This window comes from Pteronotus mesoamericanus, unplaced genomic scaffold, assembly GCF_021234165.1.
Source record: "Pteronotus mesoamericanus isolate MK-2021 breed Mesoamerican mustached bat unplaced genomic scaffold, CSHL_Meso_final scaffold_54, whole genome shotgun sequence".
Lineage (NCBI taxonomy): Eukaryota > Metazoa > Chordata > Mammalia > Chiroptera > Mormoopidae > Pteronotus > Pteronotus mesoamericanus.
Window position 1 is genome coordinate 51212906 of NW_026555321.1, and position 15290 is coordinate 51228195.

The window sequence follows — 15290 nt, forward strand, 5'->3', positions numbered from 1 at the left end:
CTGACTGGGAATCAAACCAATGACCCTGTGGCTCACAGGCTGGTGCTCAATCCACTGAGCCATACCAGCCAGGGCTCTTTAAGGAGAATTTTTAAGCAGGCATTAGTAAGTGAAAAGTTTCTGAATAACAATAATATTTACTGAGCATTTATAATGTCTCAGGACTTACGATAATAGTTTCTGTCTGGGTGAGTCAGGGTCCTTAGCAATAAGCAACAGAAATTAGCTGAAATAAGCATCAAGTAAATTACAAAAAGATATTGGGAGGCTCACATAATCATCAAGGAGGTGAGAGAATGAGAATCAAAAAATGGGAAGCAACAAAGGGGCCAGCCTCAGCCAGGAACAGTCATATCTTGCCACAGAAACCATCGTGAGGAGAGCACATCACCATTATGTCTGAAAAGCAGACCCTGCTACAACCTCTGATGGTCTGTGTTTACCTTCCTCTTGCTTCTTTGCATTCTTGACTCCAGATTCAAAATAACAGGCAGCTGATCAAGTGGTAAAATGAAGATTTAAAATGCAGAACCCAATGTTATCCTTGCCTTTCATTTATAAAACAATAATGACCATCAACTCAACAGAAAGGATATAACGATCTTTTGGCAAGATCCTAAGCCACAACAATCAAGGAGGCTTGTGATGCATTGTATTGTCTTGGGATTAATAGTAATAGTACGCGTCAATCAGTAGTCAACGGGCAGTTCCCTTTTTATATAAAATACAATTCCTTAATGGTATAAGTAATTCACTGGGCTTTAGGATGTGATTATATATAAAACAAAAAGAGTAAGTTATCATATAGACAAATAAAAACATCAAGCTAAATCGTAGCTAAATGTAATCCAAAGGTAGGCAAGTTCAATAAAAGCTCCTTATCACCATTTTAAGATGCAGGTCATTAGTTCAGAGAATATTAATTTCTCCATTCATATTTCAATTTCTTTCCTGGCAAAAAATAAAATAAAACTGGATTTTTAAAATACAATCTCCTTGCTTAATCAAATGTTGAGAGTTCATATCAACATAAATGGAATATTTAACAAATTGTGACAATTCCAAAAACTAAAAAGTGGAGGTCCTAATGAAGTTTCACCTAAGCTTAATGCAAATACTCTTAAGGCAGGTCTTTTGAGTTATGTGAGAAACACATTCCTTCATTCATCTTTAAAGAGAATTAAAAGGCAACATCAAGATTAGTTATGCATACATGCACACAGTGGGTATTCTGTAATTATCTGCTGATTTTATACATTAAATTTAACCCATAGAGAAGAGTATATGTAATTAATATACCTCCTGAGAAAATTGTGGGCAAATAAAAACAATTCCTTCTTCAAAGTGTGATTATAAAAAGTAGCTCATTCAAACTGGTATATAAATGAATATTACCCACATATTAAAAACTTAATTCACCAAACCAAATTAACTCTCTCAATCAGACATAAATCCATTTTCTGTGCAAGAAAATGAGACTCTCACTCAGTATCTTCTTCTTATGAATTGCATTTGAGAAACAAAAGGTGTGCATTAACCATTTTAAACAAATGCTCAAATTAACAAGTTTCCATAACTATATGGCAAAATGTTCTATTGCTTAAAAGGATACAACAAAATGAATCATTAAGAAAATATCTGCAGATCACACAGTTTCTATAAATTGGTCCTCAGAACCTGCTGCTACTAGTTTTAATTCAATCTTCTAATTTTATTAATATATATTTTCCATCTTAAAAATGATGACTCACACATAAAAATCCCAAGAACATCATTATCAAGTTAGCAGAGGAAAAATGCTTGGGGAAGAGATTAAATCTAATCTGGCTGGGTAGAAATCCCATCCTCATCAATTATTAGCTGTAGAAACTTTGCAAGTTTTTAACCTTATATTGCTTGGTCCCTCATTTTGCAAAATAACAATGCTATAGTGAATATGGAAGGATTTGGCAACTGATTGAATATGACAGACATGAGAGGCATTAGAGATGACCAGGTGACCAGTTCCAGTTGAGCCAGGAGAGATGGAGACGCTCATACATGGGTGGCAGACAGACAACCAGGAATGTGGGTTCAGACACAAAGAAAGAGATTTGCAAACCCACACAGAGATTACTGGAAATCATAGGCATGTCTAACATCAACATCTATTTTCAAGATATTTTATAAGATGTCATTTTATGTTAAAAGTATATCCAAATCTGAAGTGGAAAGGTAAGCATATACATTTCAATCATTTATAAACTTTCTGAATTAAAATAAGAACTCTCCTATCACACAATCAATAAAATACTGACTATCATGTATCTCTACTTCGTCTATGAATTTGAACTGTGACATCAGTAAACCCCCTGAAATTATATGCTGCTGCTGCTGCTGCTGATGACACCAATAAAATATTATAGAGCACTTACTGCATGTTAGGCATTATTATCCTTCTATGTAATTTTTTTCATTAAAATATCATAATTATAAAATGGAGGTTCCATTGTAAGGACAATCAGAAAGATGTATGTGGGATCCAGTTTTAGCCTTAACCTCAAATCTATTTGATAAAACTGCAACTGTACTCTTGGTTCTTATCAATCTTGCAGAGACAAAAATGTAAACACTGGAATTTTGCCAGATTCTTATTTTGCTTTCTCCTGGCAATCTCAGTGACATGCATACTTCCTTTTCTGTAATATTTACTGTCACCTTGGTTCACTGGAAGAGGAGATAATTCCATCTCCCCTTCCAATACTATAAATTTCCCCTCTGATCAAAACTGTCTATTCAACAACAAAAACGAAAGGAGACCTTCCTTCTGCAGCAAATGCTCACTAAATAAGAGAAGGATTACTCTTCATTCACCAAATGAAGTCCTTGGATTCATTCTCTTAATTCCCTTTCAGCTCAGATCAGTACCACAGAGAGGACCTCCCATAGCTATACCATCTAAAGGATTGTCACAGGGATGAGACACACAGCCAGGCCATTCTCAAACCTTTATCCAGTTTGAATTTCCTTAAAAACAGTCCTCAGAAACCCAAATGGCCTTTTCAAAAGTTTATTTTCATTTTATAATTTTAATTTTCATTTATTTAAACTTGCTTCATTGTCTGTCTCCTCCCTTCACTCTGGCCCCAACATATAAATGCCACTTTGCTAATTACTCCAGAGCAAAATGTTCTGCCTCACAAACACAGTATACAATCCCCAACCACAAAGCAGTGGCTAAATAAATGTTTATAAAACAAATCCATTATTAAGAAGCCAATTAGTTCTGTAAGTCGAAATCCCCATGACAGCCTGAAAGAGAAGTCCTCCCAGCTGTGCCTGAGGGGGCTAATCAGCTGCCACAGAATTCCCTCGAGGAGCACCTTGGACCTGGAACACTAGTGTATCAGCACATTTAAGAAAATAATAGGGAAAATGAAGACCAAAACCAACATGAACTTTACATTTCTTTGCTCTCATTACCCAATCCCCAAAGCACAGGAGTATAAAACAAAAATGATCCTTTCACGTAAAAAGGCTCAAATACTAACCTTTACTGAGTCTATCATCACAGTTTACTAAGGAGTGCATATCCAAGTTTAGGGCTAATTTTACTGAGTTTTTTCACAATAAAAAAATAATTTTGATAGTTTTGAACATTAAACCAATTTTCATTTCTTAAAATATTGGTTCTCTCACCTGAAACTAATACCAAATAATAGTAAATGTAAACTGTAACTGAAAAGTAGAATAAAAAATATGTATCAGTTGCTCTCAATTTCTACATTTAGCATCTGAAAATTACAAATTAATTTCTTTCAATAATGTAAGTTATGAGGAGAAAGAGGGCTTGCTTATCTTCCACAGCTGTATCCATGATGCCTAATACACAGTTAACAATAACTACTTATTGAAGGAAAGAGTAAATATACATTTCAACTGACATCACAGGGAAAGGATCTAGTGTATAAGCATCTGAAAGAACTTTGAAAGGGAGAGAAAAGGAGAACAATTACCAGCTGAAGCACCTCAGCACCTCATCATCACAGCACTGCCTATTTTTAAAAGAGCATAGAATATGGGAAAATTGAGATATGAAGCCTGCCTCTATCTCACACTCTCCAACTTCATTGTGCCCTGAGCAAGGCCAGTTAGCAAATGCTCTATTCTTCTCTTGTCATAGGAAACACCTGCTCTCCAAAGGTGCAGGCAGAACATGCACATGCAAAATCTTCTCATGTCCAGACCTGAGGTGTCCAATATGAGAGCCACCAGCCACATGTCTGCCTAAGCACATGACATGTGGCTGGTGTGAATTGAGATGTACTGGAGTTGCAAAATATAAACTGCATTTGTGAAGATTAGAACCAAAAAAATGTATAAAACATCCCACTGATAATTACTTTATATTAATTACATGTTAAAATCATATTTTAAATATATTGAGGGTAAACAAAACATAAAATTAATTTCATCCATTTCTTTTTAGTTTTCTTAAGGTGACTCAGAAAATTTAAAAATGTTTATGTGGCTCATATTATACTGATACTTCTACTAGACAGTGCTACTCCAGGCCAACAATAAGAGTCTGGAGGTCAACAGAAGGAAAGTCCACTGAAAAACAGACAGTAGGACCTGATACCTAATTTCTCAATCTATAGAGAAACTAGTTAGACTTTCTACCATGTATATATAAATGTATATTCTCCCTTAAAGAAATACAATAGCACTGGGAAATAAACACATCAGCCTTGATTTATAGATAAGGAAACTGAGGCACTAATATAAAAATCAGAGTTGGCAAATGAAATGGCAAAACGCTGAACCAAAGTCAACTTGACTTTGAAATATACATTCTTCCCCTTTCTCTCTTCCAGTCAGTCAGGGGGAACGTTCTTCATGTTCTAAGAGGCTTAAAAAAGGATACCAACTACCTTCCCTGACATACCCTGCTATGGGTTTCTCTTTGACACTCCATACCCTTCTATCATATTTCTTTGAGCCACTAAACCACAGATATGAAAACTGGGTGAAATGGTAACAAAAACTTGAAAAATGCCCATACAGTAACATCCCATATGCTGCTCTCTCCTACAAAAATATACCTTATTAGGCTTTTTTGCCTTTGTAACTCAAAGTTCTCTGTGGTTATCTGTCAGTATTAGTATAACACACAACAAAGTAATTTAACTGGTGGGAAACAGCTACCTGTGAATTCACTGCTTTCAGCCAATATACTTCACCTGTATGTGTAAGCTTACTTAGTTTCTTAGCAGCCTCCAGAGCCTCGTTTGCAGTGTCCACTACAAAGAATCTTTGAACTTTCACTCCGTTGTCAGCCATCAGTTTCTTGCTCTGGTATTCCTGCAGGTTCAGCCATCGTCTGGGAGTTAATTGAACTGCCTAGAGAAATTGGAGAAAGAGGCAAGAAAACATTAATAACAAGAGAAATAACAAGACAACCTACATGGCCAGTCTTACTATAGATATCCTCAAATGATAATCAGCAACACAGGTTTTAGATTAAAGAAAAAAACGGATATAAATTCTTCATGGTTAATTGTTTTTCTAATCAAAATCTTAAGGATAACTACATATACAAATGCATGCAAGTTTTAACAAGCTATGAAAACGCAGTAAGATCTGCGTGTAGTTAACAGTAATGTACCTATCTCAATCTCCTGGTTTTGATACTGTACTAAAACTATGTAAGATGTCAACATTAAGGGAGGCTAGAAAAGCACAAGGGACTCTTGCACTATTTTTACAGCTAACTATAAGTCTATAAGTATTTTAAAATAAAAAGTTATTTTTAAAAACAGTTAAGGACTCCATTACGTAGCGTATGATTCTGCTATCCTCACCCTATGAAAAAAGTTCATAGCATTATTTCAGTACCTGTATGAACATTGTTAATCATTGTAAGGTAGCTCACGAAAATTTTTTTAACACTTTGCGGTCAATGGGCCGGAGACTAATCCATTTCTTTACCATCGTTTTTAATGGAGTCTAGGTATAATCCTTACATGTTTAACAAGATTTTCAAAACCAAAGCTGAGTTCAACAACCGGAAAGTGTCATCATTAAGTAAACTAGTTCCTAAAAACTGCAACTAGTATATAAAAGTCACCTTGCTACACATCAATTAGTTTTTATCTGTGCACAGAGAAGATAATCAAAGGGCAGAATAACATGAACGTAATAGATTCTTCACATTTTATCCAATAAGATAAAAGCATTCCCTATCAAATCCATAAGCCTAATGTTGAAAAGAAGAAAAAAAAAACAGGAAAAAAACTAAACGAAAACATTTAGTTTAAGCTCATTTCCACCCATGATGCAGAGGACCCACTGCTCACAGGAGCTGGGGTGACAATGCCCCCAATGCACAAAGACAGCAAAACAACTGATCACAACAGTGGTGGCGGGAGTCCTCCTGACACTCTCCCTGTGGTTTCTGTCAAAGGCCTCAATGGATGTCCAAGGCAGAAGCACAGACCATCAACTGAGATCCACAGGGCTTTACCACATGGAACCATGGAGCTTTCAGCACCTCTAATGTGTCTTTTAAAATGACATTTTATTCTGAAATCTCCAAGTTATAATGCATGGAGCCCTTCTGGACAAAAGCCATTCCAAAGAGGATCCAGCACCTTGCAATGAGATGGGGTTCTACTCACGGGCAGAGAGTGTTTCTTCTTCATCTCTGTATCTTTGCAAAGAATGTGACAGTGCTTGGCAAGTGAAGATACTCAAAAAAATACCAAATGATATCCAAATGCATAGACCCTGCCTTTTGTCCTTTTGTCCCCTTATTCAAATAATTTTTCACTTCCAGAAACTGACCTCCTCTAAGAATAAAAAAAGTACTTCAGACCTGAAATAAACAAAATTTACATACTTTTTAAAAATTCAAATTTTGACATGATTAAACCTAAAGATATCTCTCTGTTTTATCCTTATTAATATTGGAAATCATGTTTTCAATATTGAGATTGCCTGCACTTCTATAGAAACATACTGGGATAAAAATAAATTGCCAGGTGAGCAATGCTCACATCATTTACTCAATATTGTATAACTGGATGGGATTTTTTAACCTTAATTCTAAATTTTTTAGAAGTTTTAATGAGATACTAGTAATTTTAAAAACACAAAATTTCAAAAATGAACATATTCATTGTCTCAATAGTCTTAATAGCACATCACATAACATACCAAGAAAAAGTCAAGTTTTAAGCGTTTAGTAAAAGCTCCCTAAAGAAGAAAAAGTTTATACATTAGATACGTGCCATATTCTGGGACACTTTTAAAAGACAAATGGGGAAGGATCAATAGAGTAAGTCTATGTTGACACACCAATTTAAAGCAGTTTACAGAAGAAGGAAAAAAAATATGGTTTGAAAAGAACATTTGAGAAAGATTAAAAACAGCCAGTGTGGTCACAGTTGATTCCTGTTCATCAGAACACTCTCTGTATTAATTTTAGGTATTTTAATGCACTCTGCTGCAAACTAATTGCAATTGATCTAGAGACCAGCTTCACAGACATATAATACATATTGACTGTTTCTGCATTGATTCAAATGAAAGCCTGCTTAAAGTTGGTTACTCTTAAATTGAAAACTAACACAGTGAACATGGTTCTAAAGCCATTGCTGATTCCAAGCCAACTCCACAAAGTGATCAATAATCATCTGTGTTGGTCAACCCTAAACTTGAAAGAATAGGGCCACTGACTGGGACTAAAACTTCATTAACTCAACTTCATTCATTAAGAATTTGTAATATATCTAGAGAGGAAAACTTAAGTCTAATTTTGCATTTTCAGGGGGAAGAAAAAAGGAAGAGAGACACATGCTAAGAAAGTGGATAGTGTAAATTATGCAGAAATGTAATCAAATGCTGAGTAGTAAATAACAATAATGATAACAGTTCTGTCTACTACTGACTGAGCAGTTACCATGTGTTAGGCATCATGCTGAACACTCATGTATCGAACAATCAAAACAATCATGAAAAGTCAAGTACTTTATCATTCTCAATAGCTGTCATTAATGCAAGCCAACAAATATCCCTAACCTTCCTTCTTCCAGGCATTTCCTAGCCCTAGCTAAAGTTAGATGAGGCTTGTAACTAGCTCTGGCAGATACTGTATTTTGTTGCATATAATGCGCTCCTGTGTATAATGCAAACCCACACTTTTGTGGGCATTATACACAGGATTATGCAATCATTGTACCCATGTATAATGCACATCATTATTTTCCTTCAAAACTTTGGGCACAAAAGTTGGCATTATACATGGCAAAATACAGGTAAGCTATAAATCCATATGAAATTTGCTCTCTCCTGGACCAGGGAATGTCAGTATTCAACATGGCAGCAGATGTACCAGCCAGGGGCCAGAGTGAGGACCAACACATTCTCAGGTGACTCACAATGCATGTGTAGTGAAAAATAAACCTTTGTAAACTTTTAGCCAATGAGATCCTAAGGAATATTTCTTACTGTTGCAGAACCTAGCCTTTCTATAGAACCTCACCTGTCCTAACTAAAACTCCATCCTAGGAAACCCAGGCTGAAGGGATTGCCCAAGATCACAGGAGGCTGTCAATCAGATTTTCTGATGGACAGTATTGGTTACTGTGTAATACTTCTGGTTCCCTTCCTTTGGATTCCGGCCCCACAATCCCAGAAGCCTCCTGGTAATAAAGACAGATTGGGATGAGAAAAATCATGTTCCTATCTTCAAACGTCTACCATGAATAGAAACCTCATGAAACACTGACCGAGTGCATGCAACAAAAACAGTAACTGCTCCAGACTTTGGAAGGGAGGTGTGAATAGGTGCTGTCCTAAGACACTAGGCAGGTAGAAAGCATTTTTTTCAATTCCTAAAAAGAGAGCTACCTATTAAAACCCAAAACTAGTATCTCAACTACAGAAGTTAAGACTTGCCCAGGAAACCCATGAACTCTGGAAAGGGAGCAATGGAAGGGAGTTTAAAGATCATCTGACACAGGGCCTTTCAATTGTTCCGCCAATTATTTGCCTGCTTGCCTTCGGCTCCCCCTACGCTCTTTTCCATCAATATTCTGCCTTAACTTGAGGCTCTACTCACAGACTGGACAGGCTTTGTCATCCTCTTTCTGAGTCAGACAGAAACTCTGGCAGTGACTCCATCTCCTCTGAAGGTACAGGTCCCTCCAGACAACCGTTTCTTCCATAAGTCCAGTCCCACCATCTCTGCCACCATGCCTCCTGCCCCTGTCAGCTGGTCCTGGCCTCATAACACCACCTCCTTCCGCTCCTTGGGCTGGTAAAGGAGTCTTCCTGTTTGCTTTCCATTGGCTCTAACACCTTGACATCTACTTGTCTTTCCCTGTTAAAGTTTATTAAAAGACCTGATGCTCCACAGAGCCTGCAGGCTCCCCTTCAAGGCAGAGGAGCAAAGGAAATGGCAGTGGGCCCACTTATGAAGGCAACATTGTTGACATTGGGACCCTACTCTGTGCAGTTTCCCAGGCAGGCATGTCTCATATATTCAGATTCCAAGGTATGAAAAGACTTCTGGGGTCCAAACTCCTTTTTTTTTGTTTGTTTGTTTTTTTCCACACTCAGGAATCTGAAGCCTAAAGAGGGGATTTAATATGCCTAGGGATCCTACAGTGAGCCAGAAGCAGGATGGGAACTGGACAAATTCCAATTTTCTTTCCTTCCTTCACATGGATTTTGGCAAAGTGGTCATATTAGGAACAATATCATGGTCTCAAAACAGGGAGGTGGGTGGGCACCTGGGTTTGGTTTCTATGGGACTTGTATACTGACCTCCATCTCCCCTCCCTTCCATGTGTCTGGAAGAGCAACCACTTCTAAGCTAGAAGGGGAAGGGGAAGATACAACTTAAAAGTTGCACATAAAGATTTAAGGCCTAAGGGAACTAGGGAGCAGAGGTAGAAGAAAAAGAATGAAAAAAAAAAAAGAATGAAAGGACGAAGAACCAAGAGATAAAAATACAATGACTGAGAGGGCAAAAATTCACCAAAAAAAAAAAAAAAAAAATCAAAGCACAAATTAGACAGCTACACAGGAAAAAAAAAAAAAAATGACAGAATTGAGAAATCATTCTTGGCCCCATGATTTTAAAATTATAGTTGTAGAGACTAATGAAATAGCACCACAGGAAGAAAAAAATCAATAAAGGGAGGCTGAAAGTAATGTCTTTGAGCTGGGCACCCCCCAAAGGGAACATCTGTGAGCCACATCTGCCCACTGGCTCTGGCATCATTGTCTTCAGCCTGAGTTTCCACAGCAATCCTGCTTCACTCAAGAAAGCAGCATCAAGGGGTATTAGAGCCACAAACTCACTACTAATCAGAAGAATAGAAAATAAAATAAAAATGAAAAGTCATTCTGCCAAAAGGAATGAACATTTGATAATGTCACTGTGAAGGTACAGTGAAATGTTTCTCACACACTACTTACTTATGCAAACAAAACACCAGTGCAAACACCTTCAAAAACAATTTGACAGTTTTTACAACAACTAAAATACCCACCCCCGTAGACTTCTTGGGTCTAACCTAGCAAAACACTCACACATATACTGGGAATAGAGACAGGGATCTTTTATGTAGTATTATACATGGTAGAAGATAAAGTTGGAATAAAAAAGACTGGCTAACAAACCATAGTATATCCAGACTATATGAGGTTTGAAAATATCTGTGCCAATACAACAGCCAATCCAATATTCATGTGTTCCCCAACATTCTCACTTCCCTTATAACTAGCAGGCCAAACTTTTGAGCAACCATGTGCAAATCCTCCAGAATGATTTTTGATGGCTGAAAGGACCTGGAAACCACAAGTGGAAAGGGTGGAGTCAAGCGGTTGAATCAGCCTGGATTCTTGAGTTAACACATGGAGGACCACGGCCTCGGTGTCACCTGACCCATGTTTGCATGAATGAGAAATAAATCTCTGATGTGTTTACCACCAAGATCTTGAGAATAACTTGTAATAGCATCATTGACCAGTCTAACCTGATAAGTATGAACATCCTAATGCTGATTGTTCTCCAAGGCACATTACTAAAAGAAATCAGCAAGTCTCTTTCAACACATGCAGTCAATAACATTTCTATTTCAGATACACATGTCCACACACCAAGCAACATTCTGGATCTTTTAAAGATAGAGCCCTGAATAAGTTAAATGTATAGGAAAAGGTCCAGATGAAGTTCATCAAGCTTAATGCCAGGAAAATTGAGGAGGGCAAACCTGGAAGATGGTAATCAAAGGAAGACTTAACCTAATCTGTAATTTTTTTTTAATTTATAGAAAAAACCATTTATTATTTGTGTAATGAAAATCAATCTACTTAAAAACAACATTGAGAGGAAATACACACGGCTAGTCTTTAACAAAACTACACAGCCTTGAGTCTCTCTTAATTTGTCTGGAAAATGAAGGGCTTACGCCCTTTAACCCTTTACTTAAATACAGCAGGGTTCTTGACATGCAGTGCAAGTGGGAGCAGCAGGGACAAAAGCTTGTGTTCTCTGTCACACACAACTACTTCCTACAAGTTCCATAGGAAGAGGCTATTAAACCTCATTCCTCATTTTGAGCTCTCAACAGCAACGAGACAGTGGAAAACAGACAAGGAATTAGCTGTAAACTCAGAGGAAAATAAAATTCCCTCTTGTTTATGGACAAGGCAAGGAAGGCAGTTGCTCAGTGGGCTTTGGAAGGCCAAAAGTTGGTATATGTTATAGTTTAGTTTCTGCCAATGTCATTCTGCATGCAAATTAGCACCCATAAATCTACCTTAGTCATGTTACCTATGAAATACTAAGGCTTCAAATAAACGTACTGGTGCAGATATAAAGACAGATCTCAATATGAGTATCACAAAATAATGGCCTGATTGCTTAAAACACACTCTGATGAGAAAGCCACTTCTCTGTTGCCTTGTAAAAGAGATTAAGTGGAGTCCTATTTTTAAGAGGAAAAATAATAATAATGATAATAAAAAATAATAGTATTTTTCTGTTTGGCTCTTAATGTGATCATTCTAGCACATCAACTCCTCCTTCAGAAAAAAAAAAAATATGTTAAAGAAACAAATAAAGAAAAGCAACATAGTGTGTGATTAGCAGCCTAAGCTCAAGGAAATAAATACTAAGAGGAAACATAAAAGGAAGAGCAGGAATGTACGTGCTGACCCTTTGTTGTATTTTATTCGGCATTCAGGCTGAAGTGTGGGGCCTTTTGGGGAGTCACCTTTGAAAATATAGCATTAGCATCTCTTTTGTCTAAAACTAGAATGCTCCTGACCCTTCTCCATTCAAGTTATCCTTGTAACCATGCAGAAACTTCATATCTTTAATATGACTTTTTCTTCTTTCTTTCCTTTTGATTCAAGCTAGCCTCATCCAGCACCCTGACTCACCTCCCTCCTCCCTTCCAAGTGCACTCCCTTAATCATTAAGCCCTCAGGACAAGGTTCTGTTAAGCATCAAATAACCTTAGGAACAAAGCCCTGGGCCTGTTAACTCCAGAGACAGAGTTTCAGTCAAACTAGAGACAACATCCAGGCCTCAATTGTGTCTCGGCTCTAGAATGAGCCCATTGGCCAAATTCTTGCAAAGCCAGAGAAAGTGATGCCATGGCTGACATCAGGACCAGAGGCAATGATCGATACCTCCTACCCTAGCACTGACCAATCAGTAGAAATCACAACCATGACGACGTTAACTCCCTTAGGCCTATATAACTCAACTTCTAGAAACCCCAGGGTGCCAGGTCTTTGACCATCAGCTCACTTGTGACTCCAGACATGGACCACTTCTTAAAAACAAACCCTTACTTTCTTTGCTGCAAACTCCTGTTCATCTCTCTTTTTTTTTTAATTGATGGGTTTTTGAGAGAGGAAAAAACATTGATTTATTGTTCACTTATTAGTGCATTCACTGGTTGCTTCCTGTGTGTGTCCTGACCAGAGAATGAACGTGCAACCCTGGCACATAGGGACAACACTGTAAACAACTGAACTACCCAGCCACAGCATCCTGTTCATCTTAGTGGGCTTGATGTGAGCAGGCAAATCGACTCCCTTAGTGGTGACATCCCCACTTTGCACCCTGTAAAAAAAACTAATTAACCAATTAACTAGTCCAACATGGCTGAGTTCTGACACTCTAGCAGTGTCACACAGAGAGGCTACCAACACTCTGGTGAAAGAAAAGGCAGCTAAAATGACTTTTCTCATTTACATAACCAAGGAACAGGCACATTTTCATAGTTATTGTGAGAATTAAATCAGCTAATATTATAAATCAATTGAAAAAGGGCCCAGCATAACATAAGTACTCAAAGGAAAATATTAGCTATTATTTAACACAGAAATACAAAAGAGGAGAGAATATGTAAAAAGGGGAAACTTAGCAATCACCAGAATAAAAATAGTAGGTGGTCATCACATAAATGACAAAGTCATTTGCCCATGGTGTCCTGCTGTTCATTTTAAATGCATGGGGGAGGTATTTTTAAACTCTAATAGTGACTCTCTATACTTAAATCACTCAACAACCATAAAAGGAAACAAAACTGTAATTTATAATAGGAAGGGCCAGACAAATCTCACACTCGGTAGGCAACTTAAAATGTGCTATTTGTGCCAAGTAAATTTACTGGCCATCAAGTTTGAGCAATGAAATAAATTCCCATCTCACTGATGAGAAAATTTAAAGGTAAGAGAGGTTAAGTAACTCATCTAATGCCATTCATCTGGTTCAGTAATAGTCAATATTTGAATCCAAGCCTGCCAAAAAAAGCCATGAGCTTTCTATTATTCTGACTGATTGACTGATTGACTGACTGATTTTTCTGGGTCAGTCTGTGAATCCTATGTCAATAAAATGGACTTGGAACCACCACCAGACAAAAAATACACAGCCATTACCGATCTAAAAGTTGCAGTTTTCTTTTTTTCAAAGAAGAGAAAATAAAGTGACTGCCAAATTGGGAACATAATAAAGATGGCATGGTGCCTGAAAAAACAGTGTTGATAGGATGTGGAATTTAATTAGAGTAAATAACTAGAAAAGTACTTTTAAGTTTCCTGATCAAGAGAAAAACAATACTTTAACTCTTCTTTACAAAAAATCAGACTAGAATCAAACTAAGAGCCTACAGCCATTTCTGCTCCACTTACAAAGCATCTCTGATAGCACCACACCTCTCTTACGACCAGGCAGTTGTGGGTATGGGGCAGCGTCCACTAAAATTATAAAATAATCTGTCCTACTAGGAAAGAATTCAAAGTTGAGCTTTCAGACTATCCAAAAATTGTATCATAGCAGTTTCCTAGTTTAGAATTAATTCTTCTTTTAGGACCCTGTCCAGGTAGCACAGTTGGTTTGGGCATCGTCCCCATACACCAAGGTTGCAGATTCAATGCCTGGTCAGGGCAATACAAGAATAAACCATTGAATGCATGAATAAGTGGAACAACAAATCAATGTTTCTTTCTCTCTCTCTCTTTCAAATCAATAAATATTTTTTTTTTAAATCCTTCTTGGTGTATGTGGAGGTCACACAAGTGATATGCACATTACTTTCAGCTAAAGGCAATTTTAGCTTCAGTCTCAAGAGAAACTTCTGCCCATCCCCTCCCTTTAATTATATGGAAGCATTTTAGTTAGAAAAATTTGAATTAGAAGCCTTGCTCATAACAGATTATCAGAGACAACTTCTTTTGACGTGTCTATAGGGCAGGGCAATGTACTACTTACTGAATCTCTTCCTATCATCCTGCAATGAGCTTTTGAAGCCTCCAAAGCACCTTACCTCATCCTTAGCTCAGGATGTCTTAATACCTCAACCCCCCTTTCTATTTCTGAACCTCTCCTGAATGCACGGTTCCCATGTGCATGAGATTAAATTTGATTTTTCTCTTGTCAATCTGCCTCCTGCTGATTTGCTTATCCAGCCAGCCAAAAAGAACCAGAGAAGGGAAAGAGGAATTTTTCCCCTACCTCAAAGGTACCTTGCCTAAGTCTTGTATTTTTTAATCAAACTGAACACTAGCTAACATGTATGAATGCTTTGAAGTTACAGAAGCTATACTCTACATTTGACAAGCATTGCCTCATTGAACCCTCACCACAACCCTGCAAGGAAAAAACTGGATGAGGCCAATTTTATAGATGAGCAAATTAAGGCTCAGAGAAGCTAAGTGCCTGCTGAGAGTCACAGGGCTGGTCAGAGGCAGAGGGACATTTCCCACCCAGGTACGTCTGA

At 37.5% G+C, this 15290-nt stretch overlaps 1 protein-coding gene across 1 annotated transcript in view; it reads right to left on the reverse strand.

Annotated features, from left to right (window-relative positions):
• The window catches only part of SUCLG2 (succinate-CoA ligase GDP-forming subunit beta), a 299815-nt gene that overhangs the window by 235042 nt on the left and 49483 nt on the right, over positions 1 to 15290 (reverse strand). The window contains exon 2 of the mRNA XM_054594876.1: positions 5241 to 5382. Coding sequence (XP_054450851.1) covers positions 5241 to 5382 — 142 coding nt within the window. The remainder of the gene's footprint in view (positions 1 to 5240; positions 5383 to 15290) is intronic.